The following is a 19,878-nucleotide window of genomic DNA, read 5'->3' on the forward strand; positions in this document are numbered from 1 at the left end:
TTGATGTGATCTACATGTTATGTGTGTGTGCTGCATTTCGGGGGAGTTGCCCCTGCAGCTCTGATATTCCTGCACCTTATGTCTTTCATGCGGTGTGCCTTTGACTTCTGTGTTCATGCAGTGCTGAGATGTTGCAAACTTGGGTACATTGGTCTCTTGGTGGTAGTTGAGGGCTGGGCATGGTTTGTAAGCAGATGTGCTCTACTCAATTGTACATGTGTGCCATTGTGCCCATCTCCTCCCGTCCCCCCAGTTCCTGGCCGTTACTCACCCTGGTGCTATTGTGGTCGGTCATGTTGAGCAGTGTCCGGTCCACCAACTCCTGCCACCATCTCTTCACTGATGACTGTGGAGACCATTCCCTCCATCTCGTCCAGCTCCTCCTGTGGTGCTGGACTCCCACTTCTAGTCTGCATTGCTGCCTTTCGGTTGTTGGCGAGTTTCAGCTTGGTTTTGCACTTGACATCATTCCAGCGCCTCTTGACCTCTTCCATTGTCCTCTTCAGCACTCCGACTGCATTCACCTTGTCCACGATGGACTGCCATAGTCCATTTTTTGTTACCAATGACACAGTGGAGGTGACAAACAGTTGTTGATGGTGTTCTACCACCTCCGTTATCAGGATCCTGTTTTCCTGCGGACTGAACCGCTTCTTCCTACTCTTCTTGTCCTTGCCCTTCCCTGACCCCGAGGTCCCAGGCTGGTCCTCTGGGGGGCTTGTGGGGTTCTGTTTGTCCGCTGTACTTTTTCCGGCAATATCCATTGTGCTCCGCTGTTGTTTGGCATTTGTTTGTCTTTTTTTTCTACTTATATGGCGATTTTTCCCACCTGACATGTGTGAATTGCAAGCCTGTTGCTGGTTTTCGCTGATTTTTGTATCGCGGTTGGCCTCATCGCAACTTTTTTGCGTTGGTGTTTCGCATTTTTGCAGCATCCCGTTGACTTTATCGCAGACATTTGACGCATTGTCGTGGGCCTATCACATGGTACAGATGTGTTGAGAATACCACGTTAACGCAGCGTCATTTTCCCTCGATAGACTGCGATGTTGAAAGTTGCGTTAAGCTAACTATGCGATAGTTATCACCCGTTCTTGAGAATATCCCCAATAGAACCTTAAAAAAACATAATTTATTCAAGCTAAGAGGGACATCAAATGTAAGGAAATTTGCAATCTATTTGTAAGTCCCAGTATAAATCAAACAGTTGCATTTTTCATACGCTACACTTTCTAGTTTAGATAGAATGGGAGACCTTGATAAATAGCGTTACAGTGGTTCAGCGGGTGACAACCAGCGCCTGGAGGGACAGATGTCATGTTGCTTTCTGAGGGGAGATGTCGAATTTTCCTCACTGTGCAAGATGAAAAAAAAAGCAATTTTATGAAAGTTTATCTATATGATTCTTAGATGATGTGTTATTATCAAATGTATCCCTAGGTCTCGTAGATTAAGAAGAACAAGGGAAAGTCCCAGGTCTCCTGCAGCCACTGGTGGAGCAGCTTGCAATGTGTCCAGGAACGAGCGCCTCCTTGTTATCATGTTAAGCAGGCGCGCAACGCTCTTCAGCGGATATGGCTTTATCCCCCCACCTGCCCCTGTCGTGTAGCCTGTTGTGTGCCCGGGTGTAAAGATTTGCCTGCAAGCACCAGGAATAGTCTACAGAAACTAAGTAAAGAAAAGCAAGACATTGTCCTCGTGCTACATATGTGAAGGCATAGTTGTGAAACATTTGTGTATTCACCACCAGTTCTATTTGAAGTGAGACATGACAACACCCAGTAAAACTCCACCCGGTGGTGACCCCAAGCAATTACAAAGAAATGGTACTGTTCAGGAAATAGGGTCACAGGCTGTTTGGTCCCTGTCATCTTGCAAACCAGGGTTTGGTGTGGACCAATTGCAAGATGATAATCTAGAAACCTATTGGCAGTCAGATGGGTCTCAACCACATCTAGTGAACATTCAATTCAGAAGGAAGACAACAGTAAAGACCTTTGGGCATATTCTCAAGAACGTGTGATAACCATTGCAAATTTAGCTCAACGCAACTTTGCATATCGCAGTCTATCCTGAGAAAATAACACCTTCTTAACGTCCAATTCCCAAACCCAGCGGCACCATGCGATAGTGCAGGATAACGCGCCAAATGATTGTGTAAAAATCAACGAGACAAACAAAAAATGTGAAACACACACGCCAAAAAAGTTGCGATGCCCTAAAGCGCGATACCAAAATCAGCGAAAACCAGTGCCTGCAATTCCCATGCGTCATGTGGGAAAATGCAATATAAAAGCAACAACAAAAAAAGACCACACCAAAACCAAATCAAACTGCGTAGCACCATGGATGCACCTGGACAGAGTGCATAGGACAAGCCGAACCCCACCATCCCCACGGATGACCAGCCAGGAACCCAGTGTTCGGGGAAGGGCAATGAGAAGAGGAAGAGGAAGACGGGGTTCAGTCTGCAGGAAGGCCGGATCATCATCACAAAGTTGATATAACACTACCAACAACTGTTTGTCACCTCCACTGCGGCACTGGCAACCCAAACGGAAATATGGCAGACCATCGCCAACAACGTCAATGCAGTCAGAGTGTCGAGGAGGTCAATGGAGGAGGTCACCTCCTCCATTGACCTCCTCAACACTTGGCATGATGTGGAAAGCAAGACCAAACATACACTCACCGCCAACAGGAAGGCAAAAACGGCGACTGGAGGTGGGAGTCCAGCGCCAGTGGAGGAGCTGGCTGAGCTGGAAGAAATGGGGGCCACAGTCACCAGTGTGGAGACAGTGGCAGGAGTCGTGGGTCTGGACAGTTCGATATGACATGATGCAACAGCAACAGGGTGAGTAACGACAAGGGCGTGGGAGGACGGGGGAGACAAGGCAAAACTGGAAAGAAACATCGAAATCATGAATACTCATCATGAAAGAATCAAATTCACGCACAACATCAACAAATATTCAGTAGCGTTCTTAGACGTTCAAGTTACTGTAGAGAACAATCAATTGAACACAAAAGTATATATAAAAAAAACGGACAGAAACACCAGCCTATTGTATCAAAGTTTCCATCCTGAACCCCTGAAGAAACACCTTCCAGTCTCACAATTCATTAGATTAAAAAGAATTATTTCGGATCCTTTTAACCTTATGGACTCGATTGATAATCAGGTCATGAAATATCATGAACGTGGATATCCTCAAGATGTTCTTGATGAATCCATCAAAAGAGTAAATCAAATATCCAGAGAATCTTTGCATGAATGAAAGATACCGTCGGTAGAGAAAAAAACGGTTTGCGTATTAACATTTTCCACTGAGGCACAGAAAAGCAAGAGCATAATCAATCATCATTGGTCCCTAATCATGTCAGAACCAGATTTACAAGGATTATACAGTGATTGCATTACTTTTGCATTTCAAAGATCGAAGAATCTAAAAGAAATACTGAACACTAAAAAAAATCTAAGACAATATACAAAGGAATGTCCAAATGTGAAAACTGCATTCACTGCAATAACATGATGATAGGTAATATCTTGATACAATATAGTATTTCGGGTGAATTTTGGCAAGACAGGTCTCCCTGTGGTCCGCACATACACATCTAAAAACTGCTCGATTTCTACTGTTGCGAGCCCGCAGTAGCTAGTTAGAATATACGTGCAGTCTCCATTTCGGTCCGCCTTTTGGCAAGCGGGAAGACCAATTAAAATGAATTGAAAGGCCTACAAATAGTGCTTGTCCTGCTCCAGTCGGTACCTCCCCCTCGGCTTAGGACTAAGCCCGAGGTACCGAGGTACCGACGGACAGGTACGGCCAGAATACATCAGCGAAGGCACAACTGGGGGGTTACTACCAACTGCCTTAGCTAGCCCAGGGACGATACCAAGATTTGGCTGCACCTTCTCCTAGAGTATTTCTCAACTGTGGCATCCTTCATTTCTCATTTTGACTGCCGGTCTGTCTATTTGGCCATCTTTTCAGTCCTTCTGGGCAATTTCTTTAAAGACAACGCTGAGATTAGCGTTTATGCATCAAACAATAGAACCAGGTTATGATGTGATACCAGGCACTTTATAACAACTTAGACTGGGCTATCTAACCATATGGTTACAATAAACATTATTTAAACATCAACAGGTCTCTTAGAGACTGTCCTGTTGTGTCTCAAGCGCCTACCAAGGTTTTATGATTGCTTACATAATATAACATAAATGGCAGGATAATATTGTCTCCCTTGCTATTTTCTTTTTGCACATTAATAGAGCGGGGCCTCATTGCCTGAGCGAGCGCCAGGAGAGGTGAGGTCTGATCCCAAGATTGTTCTGGGTGAGTTACAATTGGTATACCTTATGGATATCAATCAAGAATGCTGATGGAATGTACTAGCTACAGCATTGATTTATGTGGTGTGTAATTGTTACATCTAGTGGCTTATGTGTCTGTATATATGTATGTGTTGGTATATATATGTATGTACATTATTTTACAGGAACCGAATTATCTCTCAGAGACACCGCTTCCAGATTTTGGAACACCGTCAAATGGTAGGGTCTCTCTGATAATTTCTTTCATTATTATATATTTTCTTCACATATTTGCAGTAGTGTTTTAGTATTTGGTCCTGAAGAAAGCCACTGGACTACCTATCGTCCATGATTGGCTGAAATATGTCGACCTATTCAAACATCATTGGATAGTTACCATCTATTTTTACTACCTTAACACTATTTTTAATCTTGACATTATGATGACCGCTTAATAAATTGTTTTTTCTGGCATTACAATAGTCAATTTTAGTTTTCACTTTTTCTCCTTTTTCAGCACTGCAATTTATTTTTCAGCACCAACGCATCTTAATCTTTGGTTGTTGTACACCACTGGCGGATCCTTCCTTGGATGTCCCACGATAACAACTAGTGGGACTCCTGGATGAGATACCAGTTTTCTTTTACAAAAAATCCCAGATGGTGATGCTCCGCCATTTGGTGGGCTGATGGGTTTTCTGTACACTGTGGTGCCACATACATAAGACACAGCCCATGCCACTCTCTGTTTTTCCTCAGCCACATACTGTTTGACCACTAGTGTCCCTTTTGTTCTTTAGCAATATCTTGATGCATCCCACGAAGGCTCATAAAATAGAGCTCCGTCATTCAAGCACATGTGACACTAAAAACGTGATTTATGCAATCAAATGCCCGTGTGGCAAGATTTATGTAGGCCAGACTGAAAGGAAAATAAAAATACGCATGACAGAACACAAAAGTAATATCCGATTAAAAAACTTGAAATCCACTCTTGCAACCAATTGGTCAGAGGCCAAGCATCAGATATCTCAAATGAAGTTCACCATATTGGAGGTAGTGCAACAACAATGTGATATGGATCCATTAAAAGCACGCTTGATGTCTGAATTTTATTGGATAAAAAAACTGAATTCCTTACATCCTTCCGGGATGAACGATAGGGTAGAATTTTCATGTTTCTTGTAAATACTTCTACACCATAGATATTGGCTGATTCTCTACTTGGATCCCCTGAATTATTATATTTTGTATTCCTATTCTACACAACACTGTATATAGATGTTACACTTATGCATATACCTGCATTTGCCATCTACATTTTGAATGTTTATGGATGAATCGGGTGAATAGTTTACATTTATCTTTATTATTTATTTATTTGTTGTTCACTTTTCAGACAGCGCATTAATGTGTGCACCAAACCAATTCTCCGTTTTACCGTTGTAGCTTGTGTATCCATTCCAGGTATCTTAGTAGTCTTTCTTTGATTTCGCCACCCCTTACTACATATGGTTTCTGTTTTCACGCAACGGAATAGCTTTCATGACGTAAAATGCACCGCGTAAATTCTTCCGCGTATTCAGCTTACCCACATCACGTGACACACGTTACTCGCTCTTCCAATGACAATGCACTGGCTGATGCCTTTGACTGAGGAAAGCTTTCCAAAACATGACGGAAGCAGTCTTTGACTGCTCCATCGTGAAGCCACAATACTCTTATCATGTGACACGCGTCACCGCATAGAAAACAGCAGCATTGGCCGCCGTCTATCATCTCAACAAGCTTCACGTGAGAATACGGAAGCAGATTTGAACTGCCGAGCTACACGCTGACTCTGTTCACTACAGAAGTAGGTGCAGAACGAACGCTTTAAATTCGTTTACATTTCATGGTCTACCTGAGGACCGCTTTTTGGGTTTAGACCAATGGGGAACGCGACTGATCTCCACCCGTTATTTAAGTTTGGTTCTGAGGTAGTGTACACGTCCCACAGTTTAGTTGACATGCTTGCTTTTTGTTTAGACACCGACACCCGATCCCATTAGATTAATTGTTTGGCACTCGCCCTGATTTCCATGAACCTTCTGCTAATACACTGACATTCATTTCCATATTGTTATTAATCAGATAATAATGTACTGCAGTTTACCCAATTAGAAGCATTTCTGTTTATGTTGCATCTATGCTATAAGTAAAATTGTGTGTATAATTGATTTGTAAGTGACTGAACTGGTCTTGTGTTATTCCTTTCTGAGACCCCTGATGAAGGGTCGTTTTTCGGTGACCCCAAATGCATTGGGTATTGTAGTGAACACAAAGTATCACAAAGAAAAACTTTGAATGAAATTAATCAAAAAATCGAAGGATTGATATGAAATAAAGGATAATTGATTAATTAACTTTATTGAGTGTTTATTAAATTGCTATTACTGTTGTGAAGAAACAACATTGTTTCCAAGAAAACAAGCGAACGCCTATGTGAGAGGATATTCCTGCCACACATATATTTTCGGGACGGGGGAGATGGACACAATGGCACACACGCACAATCATGTGTAGCATACAGCACACACACAATGAATGTGGAACATGTCCCTGATACCCTTGGCACACCGCAGCACAGATACAAACACCAAGTAGGCCCCTGTCCACCATTTGTACATATGTGCCCCTCCAAATTACCAACGACACATCCTATCCATGCACATGTGACGAATCCAGAAAAGCAGCGGCTGTGTGAGCCACACTACCTACGCAAGTGGCACTGCATGACCGACAGCATGGCTGCATCCAAAATACATGACATGGTGCACGAATCGACATTGAGGTGGCCTAGTGTGGATCACATCCGTAAAGAAGCAGCTCACACTCTGACACATCCACGTGCACCTACAACCCATGACGTCCAATACACGCAGCAGACAAACACTGCACAAGACCACAATATCTGTCCAAGAGCACAAATGACCCAAGTCGCAAACATTTCAGCCCCGACAAGCACACAATTCAAAGGCACACCGCCTTAAAGGGATATGGGTCCAAGAAATCAGAGATGCAGGGGCGACTCTCCCAAAATGCCGCACACACACATAGAAATCACAGAGCATCAACAACGACGGCAATGTGGTAAAAAGTGCAAACCTTACACCACAGGACAGAGGACACAACAGATTCCGCTTGTGCGTAGTAACTGGCCACTCGCATCTGGCATTGCCTGACACTGTGTGATGAGAATGTACGAGTACAACTACACATTTGTCATGTAGCCAATAATCCCACTGTCTGCCACCAAATAGCTAGCTCCATCAAAACAGTCACAAGGTACATAGTCATGCAGTCTGTATGTAAACATCTGCAAAGAGTCAACATACATGGGATACTCTGTTAACCTGCATCTCTCCTTAACATTGCAGATGGACAATCAACACCTACTGCAGAGCAGACAACAAATCTCATCAGTGATGATGAAGAGGACAACCTGCATATATGATCAGACTTCCTCCAACAGATAAGGGACAGCCTCTGCACCCCACCCCCAGGAGCAGGGCAGCATGCTGCCCCGAGGTGATCCTACCACCAGCACAGACCACACAGCAGGAAACACACGCCACCACGGCTGTCCCCCAGGAAACCCCCGAACAACACATGGAATTTTAACTCCATGTGTTAGGTTGCCAGGTGTAGATCGCCGATCAGCTGTAGGTGGGTTTCGAGCTTGTGGCAGCCAAACTCAATGCCATACATGGGTGTCTCACTTACAGTACCTAACGGACACCCACTGTCCGCACCATGCTCTCCACCAATCCTTGACTGACATCGCTGGGGCCATTACTCGGATACAAGAACTGTCTATTCAGTCAGGCACCAGCCATGACAGCACAGAGTTGACACAGATGCGCTGGACAATGGAGACCATGGAGCAGATGCAGGCTGGAAGTATGGCTGCCACGGCTAAACACCAGCGAGATGTAGCTGGGATCTTGCATGCCTTGCAGTTGCTCATCTTGCCATTGCTGCCACTGAGCCTGTCCCAGATAACTGCTGCGGAAACGTCAACACACACATCTCCAACCCCTGATGTGTCAGTAGCACACAGTGATGCAGCCCTATCACCTTTGCACCCTGATGCGTCAGTGGCACACAGTGATGCAGTCATAACACCACCACACACACCTGACACACCTGACACACCGGACACAGAAGAAGTATCAGAGGAGTAATATGTGGATGGGAATTGCTGCATGAGGAAGGAGGTAGTAGCATTCATCACTGCCATATGGTCTGTGCCTGCCTGGTTCAGCCCTATGCATCATGCCCTGGGACAACACCTCCCACTGACATATCTTTACTGGTTGACAATTACGCAGCAATCCTGCTGCGGACTGCACTCTTCCAATTCACTTTTCAATCCCCAAAGGACTCCGGTAGGCCCACCACTGGGATACCATGTAATGTGGACTTGACATGACCATGTGCAGCTCCAGCACTGGCATCCACCAGAATGTAAATAAAACATTTGAAATCACACATATGTGCCTTGACTATGTTCACTCAAGTATGAAAGTATGGATGGGTGCAGGGACAATGATTGCATAAGAAGGTACACCCTGGTAAATGACATCAATGCCCATGTTTGACCCTGAACCACAAGGCCAATTTGATGACTGTGAAGGTGAGAATTAGCTGTGGCCTCATTGAACATGAACAACAATCTCGCAACCCCCCAACGTAGGCACACATCCATGTCTTGAATAGGGCTGTGTGTAGGAATGAGCAAATCAGTAGCAGGCCAGAAATGGTCTCCTACATCACATGTGACAACAGAACTTCCCTTCACATACCTACTCACACACATCTGTGTGGACGCATTCTGTTGTGATCCATAAAATTGCTCCACATGGTCAGAGGTTGGACACCATACTCACATTGCTGAAAACACGTAAGTGCACAGGTCTGCAAGCAAGTATCCCAAAACAATTTCTGGCTCACAGAGCTGGAGCTGTCAAAAATCATGTCAGTCCCTCCCTGTGTAGGGTCGATGCTCATTGTGGCACATGATTTGTCAATCTAATCAACAATCATCATAGTTAGACACCAGTGAAGTTGCATATACTTTATTTGCATGTGTGTATCAGTACGGACAAGGCAACCGCCACAACATGCAGGGAAATGCTTAAGACACTTACACGCAGCATGGGAACATGTTGAGGTGCAAGAAATGGGGAGGCACAAATAAACACGAAATCATTACGGATGTCAATGGTCTCAGCCCACCTTGCCTTGCTGGACGAGTCATGTGAGGTTTGTCGTCTGCTCATTGCCCCATGTGAGGGGCCACGACTCACAGCCCATGGGATATGCATAGTGCTGTACCACCGGTCTGCGCCGACTGTCTGCTCTGCTGACAGTGATCAAGTGCAAGGGTCTAACAAGGTCACATGTCGTGCTACATTGCCATGTGTGTACTCTCCCCCCAGCAGTATGTCTGAATTGCGGATGTAGCCAAAAGACGCTGTGCTGCTCCGCCCATGGAACTGCATCACCTTGCACATGTGTGTGTACATACGTATAGTTCCACGCACATGCATTCTGAGTCCAGACAAAGGCAGGCATGTCAACTGTTGTGGTGGGATATGTGAGCATTTCCCAAGATGCAACAAGGTGTTGGGACCTGTGCTGTGGGTGAAAATCCGATGAGGCTGCAGAAACGTGGTTACTCATCCATGAATGCGAGGGCAGCTTCATGGGCAAAGTGTTCCAATAGTACGTCATTGTCGTGTTCAAGGAACACGAGGGTGAGCCCATCCATTAACTGGTCCGGGCAGATGTGCTCAGTCCATGCCTGTCAGGGTCCGATGTGTGCTTACCCAATGATGAGGCCAAGAACTACATCTCCCAGAGTTCCTGCAGGCTAGAGGAGTGGTAGAGGCCTTAAAGCTCCGGAAGACGCCGGGTGCGGTGGACGTGATTTTGTCTTTGCTGGTTTCCTGTGACTACGGACGTCTTGGTTCTCCGTGCCTTCTGGGGAGAACGTTTATTTCCTGTGAGTAATTCGCGGCTGCGTCTTACGCACTGTTGGGAGTACTGGCCCAACGGCAGAGAGAGTTTGGGTGTTTCTAGTTGGAAGGGAGACGCGGGTTTCCTCCTCTTTCCAATCTGCTGGTTGGTGATATTGGTACTATTGTGAGGGACGCAGGATTCCCTCCCCACGCGCCATAGTGCCCTTTTCAAGCCGATACGAGAGTCGCCGGATTTCCCCCTCTCGAGTCGGCATGTACTAGGTCCGGACGAGAGACGCTGGATTTGCCCCCTCTCGAGTCGGATTGCACAAGGGTAGTACGAGAGACGCAGGATTGCCCCCTCTCTCAGCCGGAGCAGAAAACAACTATCTCGTTAAGAAAGTATTGTTCCTATATTTTGTGATGGATACATTACGGCCGTCTCTGTAGGACTTTGGAAATTTCTTGTACAATAGTGGCTACAGAAACCTTCTAGATTATCGTAGTTCCTGTGGGAAGCTAGAACTGAGTATTGCTCTTGTGCTGTTTTTTCTTACTTTCTTTTGTAGCATTCAGGGACTCTGTCACAGGAGCCTTCTTTTCCGAACTTTAGAATCCTTAAATCACTGGGGCGAGAACGTATGGTATGTATGTGTGAATGCTAGGAGTTATACAGATACTACTGTGTAGAAATGTTCAGATTAACGAAGGGCATTTGTTCTTTCAGGAATACCATACTATATTTTGAGAGAAGACATCTCATCCTAATATTTCGAAAGGAAGGGAGATAACGTCTGAGAAGAACCAGGTGGGGAACTATCTTAGCGAGAGAGAGAGAGACAGGAGAAGTTGGGAGAACGCAACTAATGCATGGTCTCTTGTCTTCTACAGGTATCCCTTCCACGACGGTTTCCGCCCCTGTGTTTTTTCCCTCACCTGCTTACTACCGTGCTCTGTTAACTATTGTAGTCAGAGTGCGGGAAAAGCTGGAGGTGGACCCAATTACAGCATCACTCCAATCCTGAGGAGCCGTTGGACCGTGACAGAATCATGTGCCCACAAACTTATCTCCTCCTGATCGGGGTTAGGTATGGCTACCTTGGATGATGTAATGGCGGCAATGGGGATAGTACAGCAAGAGCTGTTTGCTTCACGGGCTGAAGCCGCAGCCTTAAAAGAACAGGTCGATAGACAGGGCAGGAACCCTTTCAATACCTCAGCAGGTGCTCAACAGATCCAGGTTACGGTTCCGCCACCTATTCCGTTAGCCAGCCCTGAGAGGTACTCAGGAGACCCGCATACAATTCAGGCGTTTTTGACGCAGGTCTCTTTGCATTTCTCCTGCCGCCCTGCATCTTTTCCAACGAATCTGTCCAGGGTGGCTTTAGCCATTTCGTATTTAACGGGTGATGCAGCGAATTGGGCAGGGCCTTTGGTTAGGAATGATGACCCTCTTTTGTTGGATTGGAACTGCGTTTAAGAGAGAGTTTGAGCGAGTATTTGATAGAAGAGCCACCACTCTTAGTGCCGATCGTGACCTACTTGAATTGAAGCAAGGTCGGAAAGATTTGGTGTCGTATATGACCTCTTTCAACAGGCTGGTTGCCAAGACCGCTTGGCCGGAAGAGAAGAGGATGGCGCTGTATTATCAGGGTCTTTCTGACGAGTTGAAAGACGTGTTAGCGCAAATCGATCCACAGCCCACTACCTGCACGGCTTTGATTAACTTAACGTTGAGACTAGATCAGCGTCTTTCAGAACGTACAGGAGATAGAAGGAGAGGAAATCGCAACCCTGGGGGGCTGGGCAGGGTCGAGTCTGTTATCCCTGTTGATAAAAGTGGTTCGTCGGAACCTATGAAAGTAGGGTCCGTACGGGCGCCGTTGTCTAGGGCTGAGCGAGAAAGTCACCGCTCCCAAGGCCTCTGTATGTGTTGTGGCAAAAAGGGGCATTATGTAAAGGACTGTACTGTGAAACCTAAGAGATCGCGTCCTTTTGTTGCCGGAAAGAATTTCTCCCTTCCCGCGGTGCAGAACAGCCCGGATGAGGAGTTTGCAAAGTCCCCTGCAAATATAGAAGGAGCCGGATGGCAATTGCCGTCCTTAGCAGGGGCGTATATGGCTCATGCAGTGTCACACATAGTCCTTTCTATGATTCTGCAGGTGAGAGGAGAACAACACCCGGTTCACAGCATGCTTGATTCCGGGGCCACCGGTAATTTCATTGATGTACGGTTGGTACGTCGGCTGGGCCTGGAAAGGGTCTCTATTCTGAAACCTGAAAGAGTGTTGGCAGTGGATGGCACCCTGCTGAAGTCCGGTCCGATTACAGAACAGACGGAAATTGTAGAGCTGAAGCTCCCGGGGGAGCCTTTGGACCATGTAGGTTACATTGTTTTGAATATCATCGAAGCCCCTCAGTACGAGGTCATATTAGGGATGCCCTGGCTAGGGCTCCACAATCCTACTATGGACTGGAGACTCAAGACAATTAGGTTCCTTTCAGATGAGTGTCAGCTGTTGTGTCTGAGGGAGGCGGATAAACATCTGGTGGCCTTGGCTCAGGTTTTTCAGGTGGCCACAGCCGCCGAGAAAGAAGTGGTATTGCCAGAGGCTTATGAGGAGTATAGTGAGGTGTTCAGTGAGGTCAAGGCGGCAACGTTGCCACCCCATCGAGAATACGATTGTCGTATTGATCTCATTGAAGGGCAGTGATACCCTCTTGCAGCGTGTATGCACTATCGGAGCCGGAGACTGAGCACCTGCAGGGGTATTTGAAACAATTCTGTGCTATGGGGTTCATTCGCCCATCTTGGTCCCCTGCTGCGTCGCCTCTGTTTTTCATAGCAAAAGCTAATGGTGAATTACGAATCTGCATAGACTATCGCATGCTGAATAAACAGATGGCGAGAAACCGCTATCCACTTCCACTCATCCCCGTTTTACTGGACCAAGTAAGAGAGGCTAACATTTACACCCGGTTAGATCTCTGAGGCGCATACCATCTTGTGAGAATTCGTAGCGGAGATGAGTGGAAAACGGCCTTCCAGACGAGGTATGGTCTTTTCGAATACTTGGTTATGTCGTTCGGGCTGTGAAATGCCCCAGCGGCATTCCAGTATTTCCTGAATGACGTCTTAAAAGACTATATAGACCAGTTTGTCATTGTGTACATCGATAACATTCTGGTCTATTCGGTGTCTATACCACAGCATGCTAGTCATGTCATCTTGGTTCTGAAAAGGTTGTTGGAAAACTGCCTTTACTGTAAGCTCAGTAAGTGTGAGTTTGGTGTATCGGAAGTGGAGTTCCTGGGAGTTATATTAAATCCTCAAGGGTTTCGGATGGCAGACAGGAAGGTTGAGGCGGTGCAGCAGTGGCCAGTTTCCAAAAACGTGAGAGAGGTGCAGGGCTTTCTAGGTTTTGCAAACTATTATAGAAGGTTCATAGCCCAATTCTCCTTGGTAGCATCTCCTATCATTCGATTATTGCGAAAAGGCGTACCATTCGAGTGGACCATGGAAGCAACAGAAGCTTTTGATCAGTTGAAGAAATTGTTTAGTACCGCTCCTATATTGCGACATCCACAGATGGACGTACCGTTTGTGGTAGAGGCGGATGCCTCGGACACAGCGGTAGGGGCCATATTGTCCCAGAGAGACAAAGGAACCGGGCAATTGCATCTGGTGGCGTTCTTGTTGAAGAAGTTGTCCTCTGCTGAACTGAACTACACTGTGGCAGAGTATGAGCTGTTCCCTATAAAGAAAGCCTTTATGGAGTGGAGACACTATTTGTGGGGAGCAAGGCACACTGTCACGGTGTATTCAGACCACCGGAATTTGGTATACATGAAGACTGCCCGTCATCTTTCTCAACGGCAGATGAGATGGACACTGTTTTTTGCCGGGTATGACTTCGTCATTACGTTCCGTCCAGGGACTGATAACAGGAAGGCTGATTCTTTATCTAGACAGGAGGAAGGTGCTACATCCCCTCAGGTGAAACCACAAGCCATCATATCCCCCGAGAAAGTACTGTGTGCGGTCTCAGCAGACCGGTTCTTGAAGCAGGTAGTTTAACTACGTAGTCCAACACAGTGGCAGACATGGGCTGATCAGGACTCACATCGGACATTGAAGCATGGGGTTCCATTGTACAGTGGGAAACTTTATCTACCTTTGCATTCCCTATGGTTGCAGGCATTTAATTGGTGTCACAACGCCGTGGTGGCGGGTCCTCCGGGAAATAAGAAGACACTTCTCCTGGTCCAGCTCCATTTCTGGTGGGAGGGAATGTCTAAGGATGTGGAAGACTGGGTTCAACAATGCAACACTTGTGCAAGAGCTAAAGGTGAACAAAATAAGATGAAGGGGAAGCTTATGACATTGCCGACTCCTGCTCATCCATGGCATACCATCAGCATAGACTTCATCGTGGGGTTGCCGAACGATCAGGGTAGTAATGCGATACTAGTGGTGGTGGATAGCCTCACAAAAATGGGGCATTTTATTCCCTGTAGAAAACTTCCCACAGCCAGCCAGACCGCTCAGCTGTTGTTAACCCACATGGTACGATTGCATGGGATTCCTCGAGTTATCATCTCGGACCGAGGACCTCAGTTCGTAGCTCGTTTTTGGCATACTTGGTGTAAGGCCATGCATACAGAGGATGCCTTATCTACAAGTTTCCATCCGCAAACGGATGGACAAATGGAGAGGATGAACCAGACTCTTAAAAAATATCTGCAATGGAACAGTCCTGGGTTTCCATGCTGTGGTTGCAGAGTTGTCCTACAACAATTTATGGCATAGCTCGATCAAAGAAACGCCTTCCAGGGCCAATACTGGATTTCATGCCAATACTCTGCCAGTGGTGATTCCAAGTGAGGTCCAGAGTCCTCCAACGGCTGCGGCTCATATGAAGGCTCTCCATAGAATTCATGGCACTATACGGAAGTCTCTGAATCAGTATAAGATCTTCTACAAGAAATGGGCGGACAAACATCGCCAGGAGGGTCCGGCATCTAAGGTGGGGGATAAAGTCTGGCTTTCCACTCGGAACATTCGTTTCTGCTACCACAGTATCTTTCACCCTCGTTTCATTGGTCCCTATGCCATTGTTCGTAGTGTCAATCCAGTGGCATACAAACTCAATTTGCCGGCTTCGTTCCGGATCCATCCGGTGTTTCACTGTAGCCTGCTGAAACCTGCGGGTAGGGCCTCCGGTGCAGAGAGACGGACAGTTGGAATACGAGGTCCGCAGGATCCTGGATTCCAGGTACCACCAGGGGCGGTTGTGGTTCCTGATTTCCTGGAAGGGGTATCAAGCGGTGGACGACTCATGGGAGCCCAGTGCTGCGGTTCATGCTCCTGTGGCGGTCCGGAGGTTTTTTCAGTGGAATCCCGGGAAACCGGGCGCTAGGAGGCACATGGGAGGGGGGCATACTGTCAGGGTCCGACGTGTGCTTACCCAATGATGAGGCCAGGAACTACATCTCCCAGAGTGCCTGCAGGCTGGAGGAGTGGGAGAGGCCTTAAAGCTCCGGAAGACGCCGGGTGCGGTGCACGTGATTTTGTCTTTGCTGGTTTCCTGTGACTACGGACGTCTTGGTTCTCCATGCCTTCTGGGGAGAACGCCTACTTCCTGTGAATAATTCGCGGCTGCGAGTTACGCACTGTTGGGAGTACTGGCCAAACAGCAGAGAGAGTTTGGGTGTTTCTAGTTGGAAGGGAGACACGGGTTTCCTCCTCTTTCCAATCTGCTGGTTGGTGATATTAGTGGTAGTTGGTACTATCGCGAGGGAAGCAGGATTTCCCCCCCTCGCGCCATAGTGCCCTTTTCAAGCCGATATGAGAGACGCCGGATTTCACCCTCTCGAGTCAGCTTGTACTAGGTCCGGACGAGAGACGCTGGATTTGCCCTCTCTCGAGTCGAAGTGCACAAGGTCCGGATGAGAGACGCTGGATTTGCCCCCTCTCGAGTCGGAGTGCACAAGGGTAGTACAAGAGACGCAGGATTGCCCCCTCTCTCAGCCGGAGCAGAAAACAACTATCTCGGTAAGAAAGTATTGTTCCTATATTTGGTGATGGATACATTACGGTCGTCTCTGTAAGACTTTGGAAATTCCTTGTACAATAGTGGCTACAGAAACCTTCTAGATTATCGTAGTTCCTGTGGGAAGCTAGAACTGAGTATTGCTCTTGTGCTGTTTTTTCTTACTTTCTTTTGTAGCATTCAGGGTCTCTGTCACAGGAGCCTTCTTTTCTGAACTTTAGAATCCTTAAATCACTGGGGCGAGAACGTATGGTATGTATGTGTGAATGCTAGGAGTTATACAGATACTACTGTGTAGAAATATTCAGATTAACGAAGGGCATTTGTTCTTTCAGGAATACCATACTATATTTTGAGAGAAGACATCTCATCCTATTATTTCGAAAGGAAGGGAGATAACGTCTGAGACGAATCAGGTGGGGAACTATCTTAGCGAGAGAGATAGAGACAGGAGAAGTTGGGAGAACGCAACTAATGCATGGTCTCTTGTCTTCTACAGGTATCCCTTCCACGACGGTTCCCGCCCCGGCGTTTTTTCCCTCACCTGCTCACTACCGTGCTCTGTTAACTATTGTAGTCAGAGTGCGGGGAAAGCTGGAGGTGGACCCCATTACAGCATCACTCCGAACCTGAGGAGCCGTTGGACCATGACAATGCTGTTTCACCAAGCCGCAACACAGCCCAATAGGGAAGCGCCTCGATGTGGTCACTGCACACGAGGAGTTGTGCAATCTCTCATGCACAATTGCCAGCGCATACGCCAAAGATCAATGCATCTCATGCATGGGTATTCCTGTGACACTCCTGTTCATGGGCCAACAGGGAGCGCACTGTCAGGTCATAATCCAGTTCAGCTACCGTTGCGTTGGATAGGCAGATCGTGCCGTTGATGTGCAGTGTCTTGGTCCAGGGGAGGTGGGGGGTGCCCGGGGTAGGACCCGGAGGGGGTGGGGGGGCTGATCCTGGGGTTGGTGGTGGTGGGTGTTGTGGCTCTCTTGGGTGTCCGGGCTACATGTTAAGTGGCTCCATGGCATCTGTTGCCCTTCAGGTGTGGCTCTGGGCTGGGCTCCCTTTTGTGGTGCAGACTGCCATCCGTCTTTGCACCAGTTCAGAGCAGGTGTTAATTTCCTGCTGCTAATACGCCTTGTTGCATGTTTTGCGATCTTTTCGCCGATGTGGCTGGTCATTGAGAATGTTGTGGAGTGGTGTTGTTGCTGCTTTTTGCATGGGAACCCCTACTCTGCATCTCACTAGCGATAGTTTCCGGGGTCGTCTGTGGCGATGTGTTTTCAGCTGCTATCACTGGTAAACTGGTGATGTCGGCTGTTAGCACATGCTTGTGGATGGGGAGATACATTTATCGTGACTTTGGCTGCGATAAAGTGCCGTTAACTCGGCGATGAGTCCTTGGGACTATGCCCCATTGTGTATTTATACAGACTATAAATCGGATGAAAGCTACGCCCCAAACAAAATCTCTGTCAGAGTGGGAAACAATTTCCACAACCTTCAGGAGATTCAGCAACTCGAGCTGGTGGAACCGAGTGATTGGATTCTTGTGCCTTTAACAGAGTCTAATAAGAAGCCCATCCGTAGATTTATAATTCAGATTTCAGTTTTGGGCAATCACCAGAATGGAAGAGACACTCATATGAGACAAATTAAAGTGTATACTCCAGTTGAGGGGAGCTCGATTGGCAAACTCCCCAGATGCACTACCATTGATTTTATGATGTATCGATCTATTAGGTGAGGTATTGCAAAAGAATGTTTGAGATTCTAATATCTTACTGCATTATGTATAGACCTGTTTTATTATGGAAATGTGGTTTGTTTCATTGGATAAATGAAAAGCATATTACCCTGTCGTGTGCCCCAGTCCGGGCTGTGTAGTGCATAGTCAGTTCTTGAACTGTCTGGGGCTGGGCAGTGCTGAAATCTCAGACTAGACCTCATCCAAAGTATTTCGCAAGACTTGAAAAGCCCATTTATCAGCCCACAAGTCTTCATGTGTTTTAAGTACTTACGGACCCCTGCAGTCCCTGCTCTTATTATGAGTTGCTGCCAGGTTGGAAGAAAGGATTTTACTAACAATATAAAGGTGGGCAAGTAGAACATGAATAGGGTTGCGCCCGGCCAGGGCTTAGCAAAAGTCCTGGTTTGACTCTAAGCTCCAAAACAAGAACTGGACCTTCTGCGTGGTATATAGTTCATCATTTCAAAATTTCAAAACGTGTATTTTTTTAATTTCAGTACACTATTATGAATTTCTGCTTTGACTGTGACATTTGTCAGAAGTTACAGTTTCCAAAAGTAAACTTTGGAACATTCATACCTGCGATGATGATGCTATCAGAAGGGCAACTGAAATTAAGCGATTCTGGGACTACAGCATTTTTTAAATAATATTGGATTTGATTCATTTGCGACATAATACTTTGTCTGCTGCATACTCTGTAGATTTTACCAAAAAGAAAATTGTTTTTAAATCAAACGGATCAAAAGTTACAAAAACATGGCAATATTTGTTCCTGGGCTGTAAAAAGCCCTTTGCAAAGGTTGAGCGGTCATATTTAAGTAGATTTTATGCTGTAGTTAGATATTAAATTGCTACTTATACAGTGGAATCTTTTCAGAGACAGTTTTATCATGTGTAACAAGCATTGGTAAAGCCAATAGGTCTCGCCTCAGAGACCTATTGACTTAGTCAAAGGCATTTCTTCATTGTTGTTAGACTTGGCATACTTGGTGTGGTTTCCCCTGACTTTTTTGTCTCAAACTCCTGTATTTTTGATGGTTTGTTAGATTTCGTTTTTCTGGTTTAGCTACTTTGGGCACTTTGCCACTGCTGATCAGTGTCAAAGTGCAAGTGTTCCCTGTGGACATTGGTATTGTAATTGGTTATCCATGATTGGCATATTTGATTTGCTGGTAAGTCTCTAGTAAAGTGCACTGAGTGTGCCAGGGCCTGTAAATCAAATTCTACTATTGGGGCTGGAGCACTGGTTGTGCAACCCACAAAGGTAGCCCTGTAAATGTATCTCAGCACTGCCACTGGAGTCTCTGCGCACACTGTTCGACCTGGCAACTTCACTCATTTGTCAGGCCCCCACCTTCCTTTTTCTTACATGTAAGGCACCCTTCATGTAGGCCCAAGGTACCCCCATGGGCATGGTGCAGTGTAGGTAAAAGGTAAAACATGTGCTGGTGTGTTTTACATGTCCTGATAGTGAAATACTGACAATTTTGTTTTTCACTATTTAAATGCTCTCTGTCACAGGAGCTGCTTTGTAACTTTCCATTGGGTCCATATAGAGAAATGGAGTTTAGACTCTCTGAACGCAGAAATTCATAACACATCCTTCTAGGGCAGAGCTTTCCAAACCAAACTCTGTGTCACGACACGTTACTGTGTCCTCTGCCATGTGTTGGTGTGTCGCACAATGACGACGAGACACGGTCTATTCAACCTGCAGGATGGTACCGCACATGTTAGTGA

At 46.3% G+C, this 19,878-nt stretch overlaps 1 protein-coding gene across 1 annotated transcript; it reads left to right on the top strand.

Annotated features, from left to right (window-relative positions):
- Positions 1-1,760: 1,760 nt before the first annotated feature.
- Positions 1,761-18,132, top strand: LOC147711344 (anaphase-promoting complex subunit 10-like). Its single transcript, XM_086920155.1, has 2 exons — positions 1,761-1,994; positions 17,801-18,132. Exons 1-2 carry the CDS (start codon positions 1,769-1,771, stop codon positions 18,130-18,132), a joined length of 558 nt encoding a protein of 185 aa, XP_086776281.1. The 5' UTR covers positions 1,761-1,768.
- Positions 18,133-19,878: the final 1,746 nt, after the last annotated feature.

Source organism: Lissotriton vulgaris, chromosome 5 (assembly GCF_964263255.1).
Source record: "Lissotriton vulgaris chromosome 5, aLisVul1.2, whole genome shotgun sequence".
Classification (NCBI taxonomy): Eukaryota; Metazoa; Chordata; class Amphibia; order Caudata; family Salamandridae; genus Lissotriton; species Lissotriton vulgaris.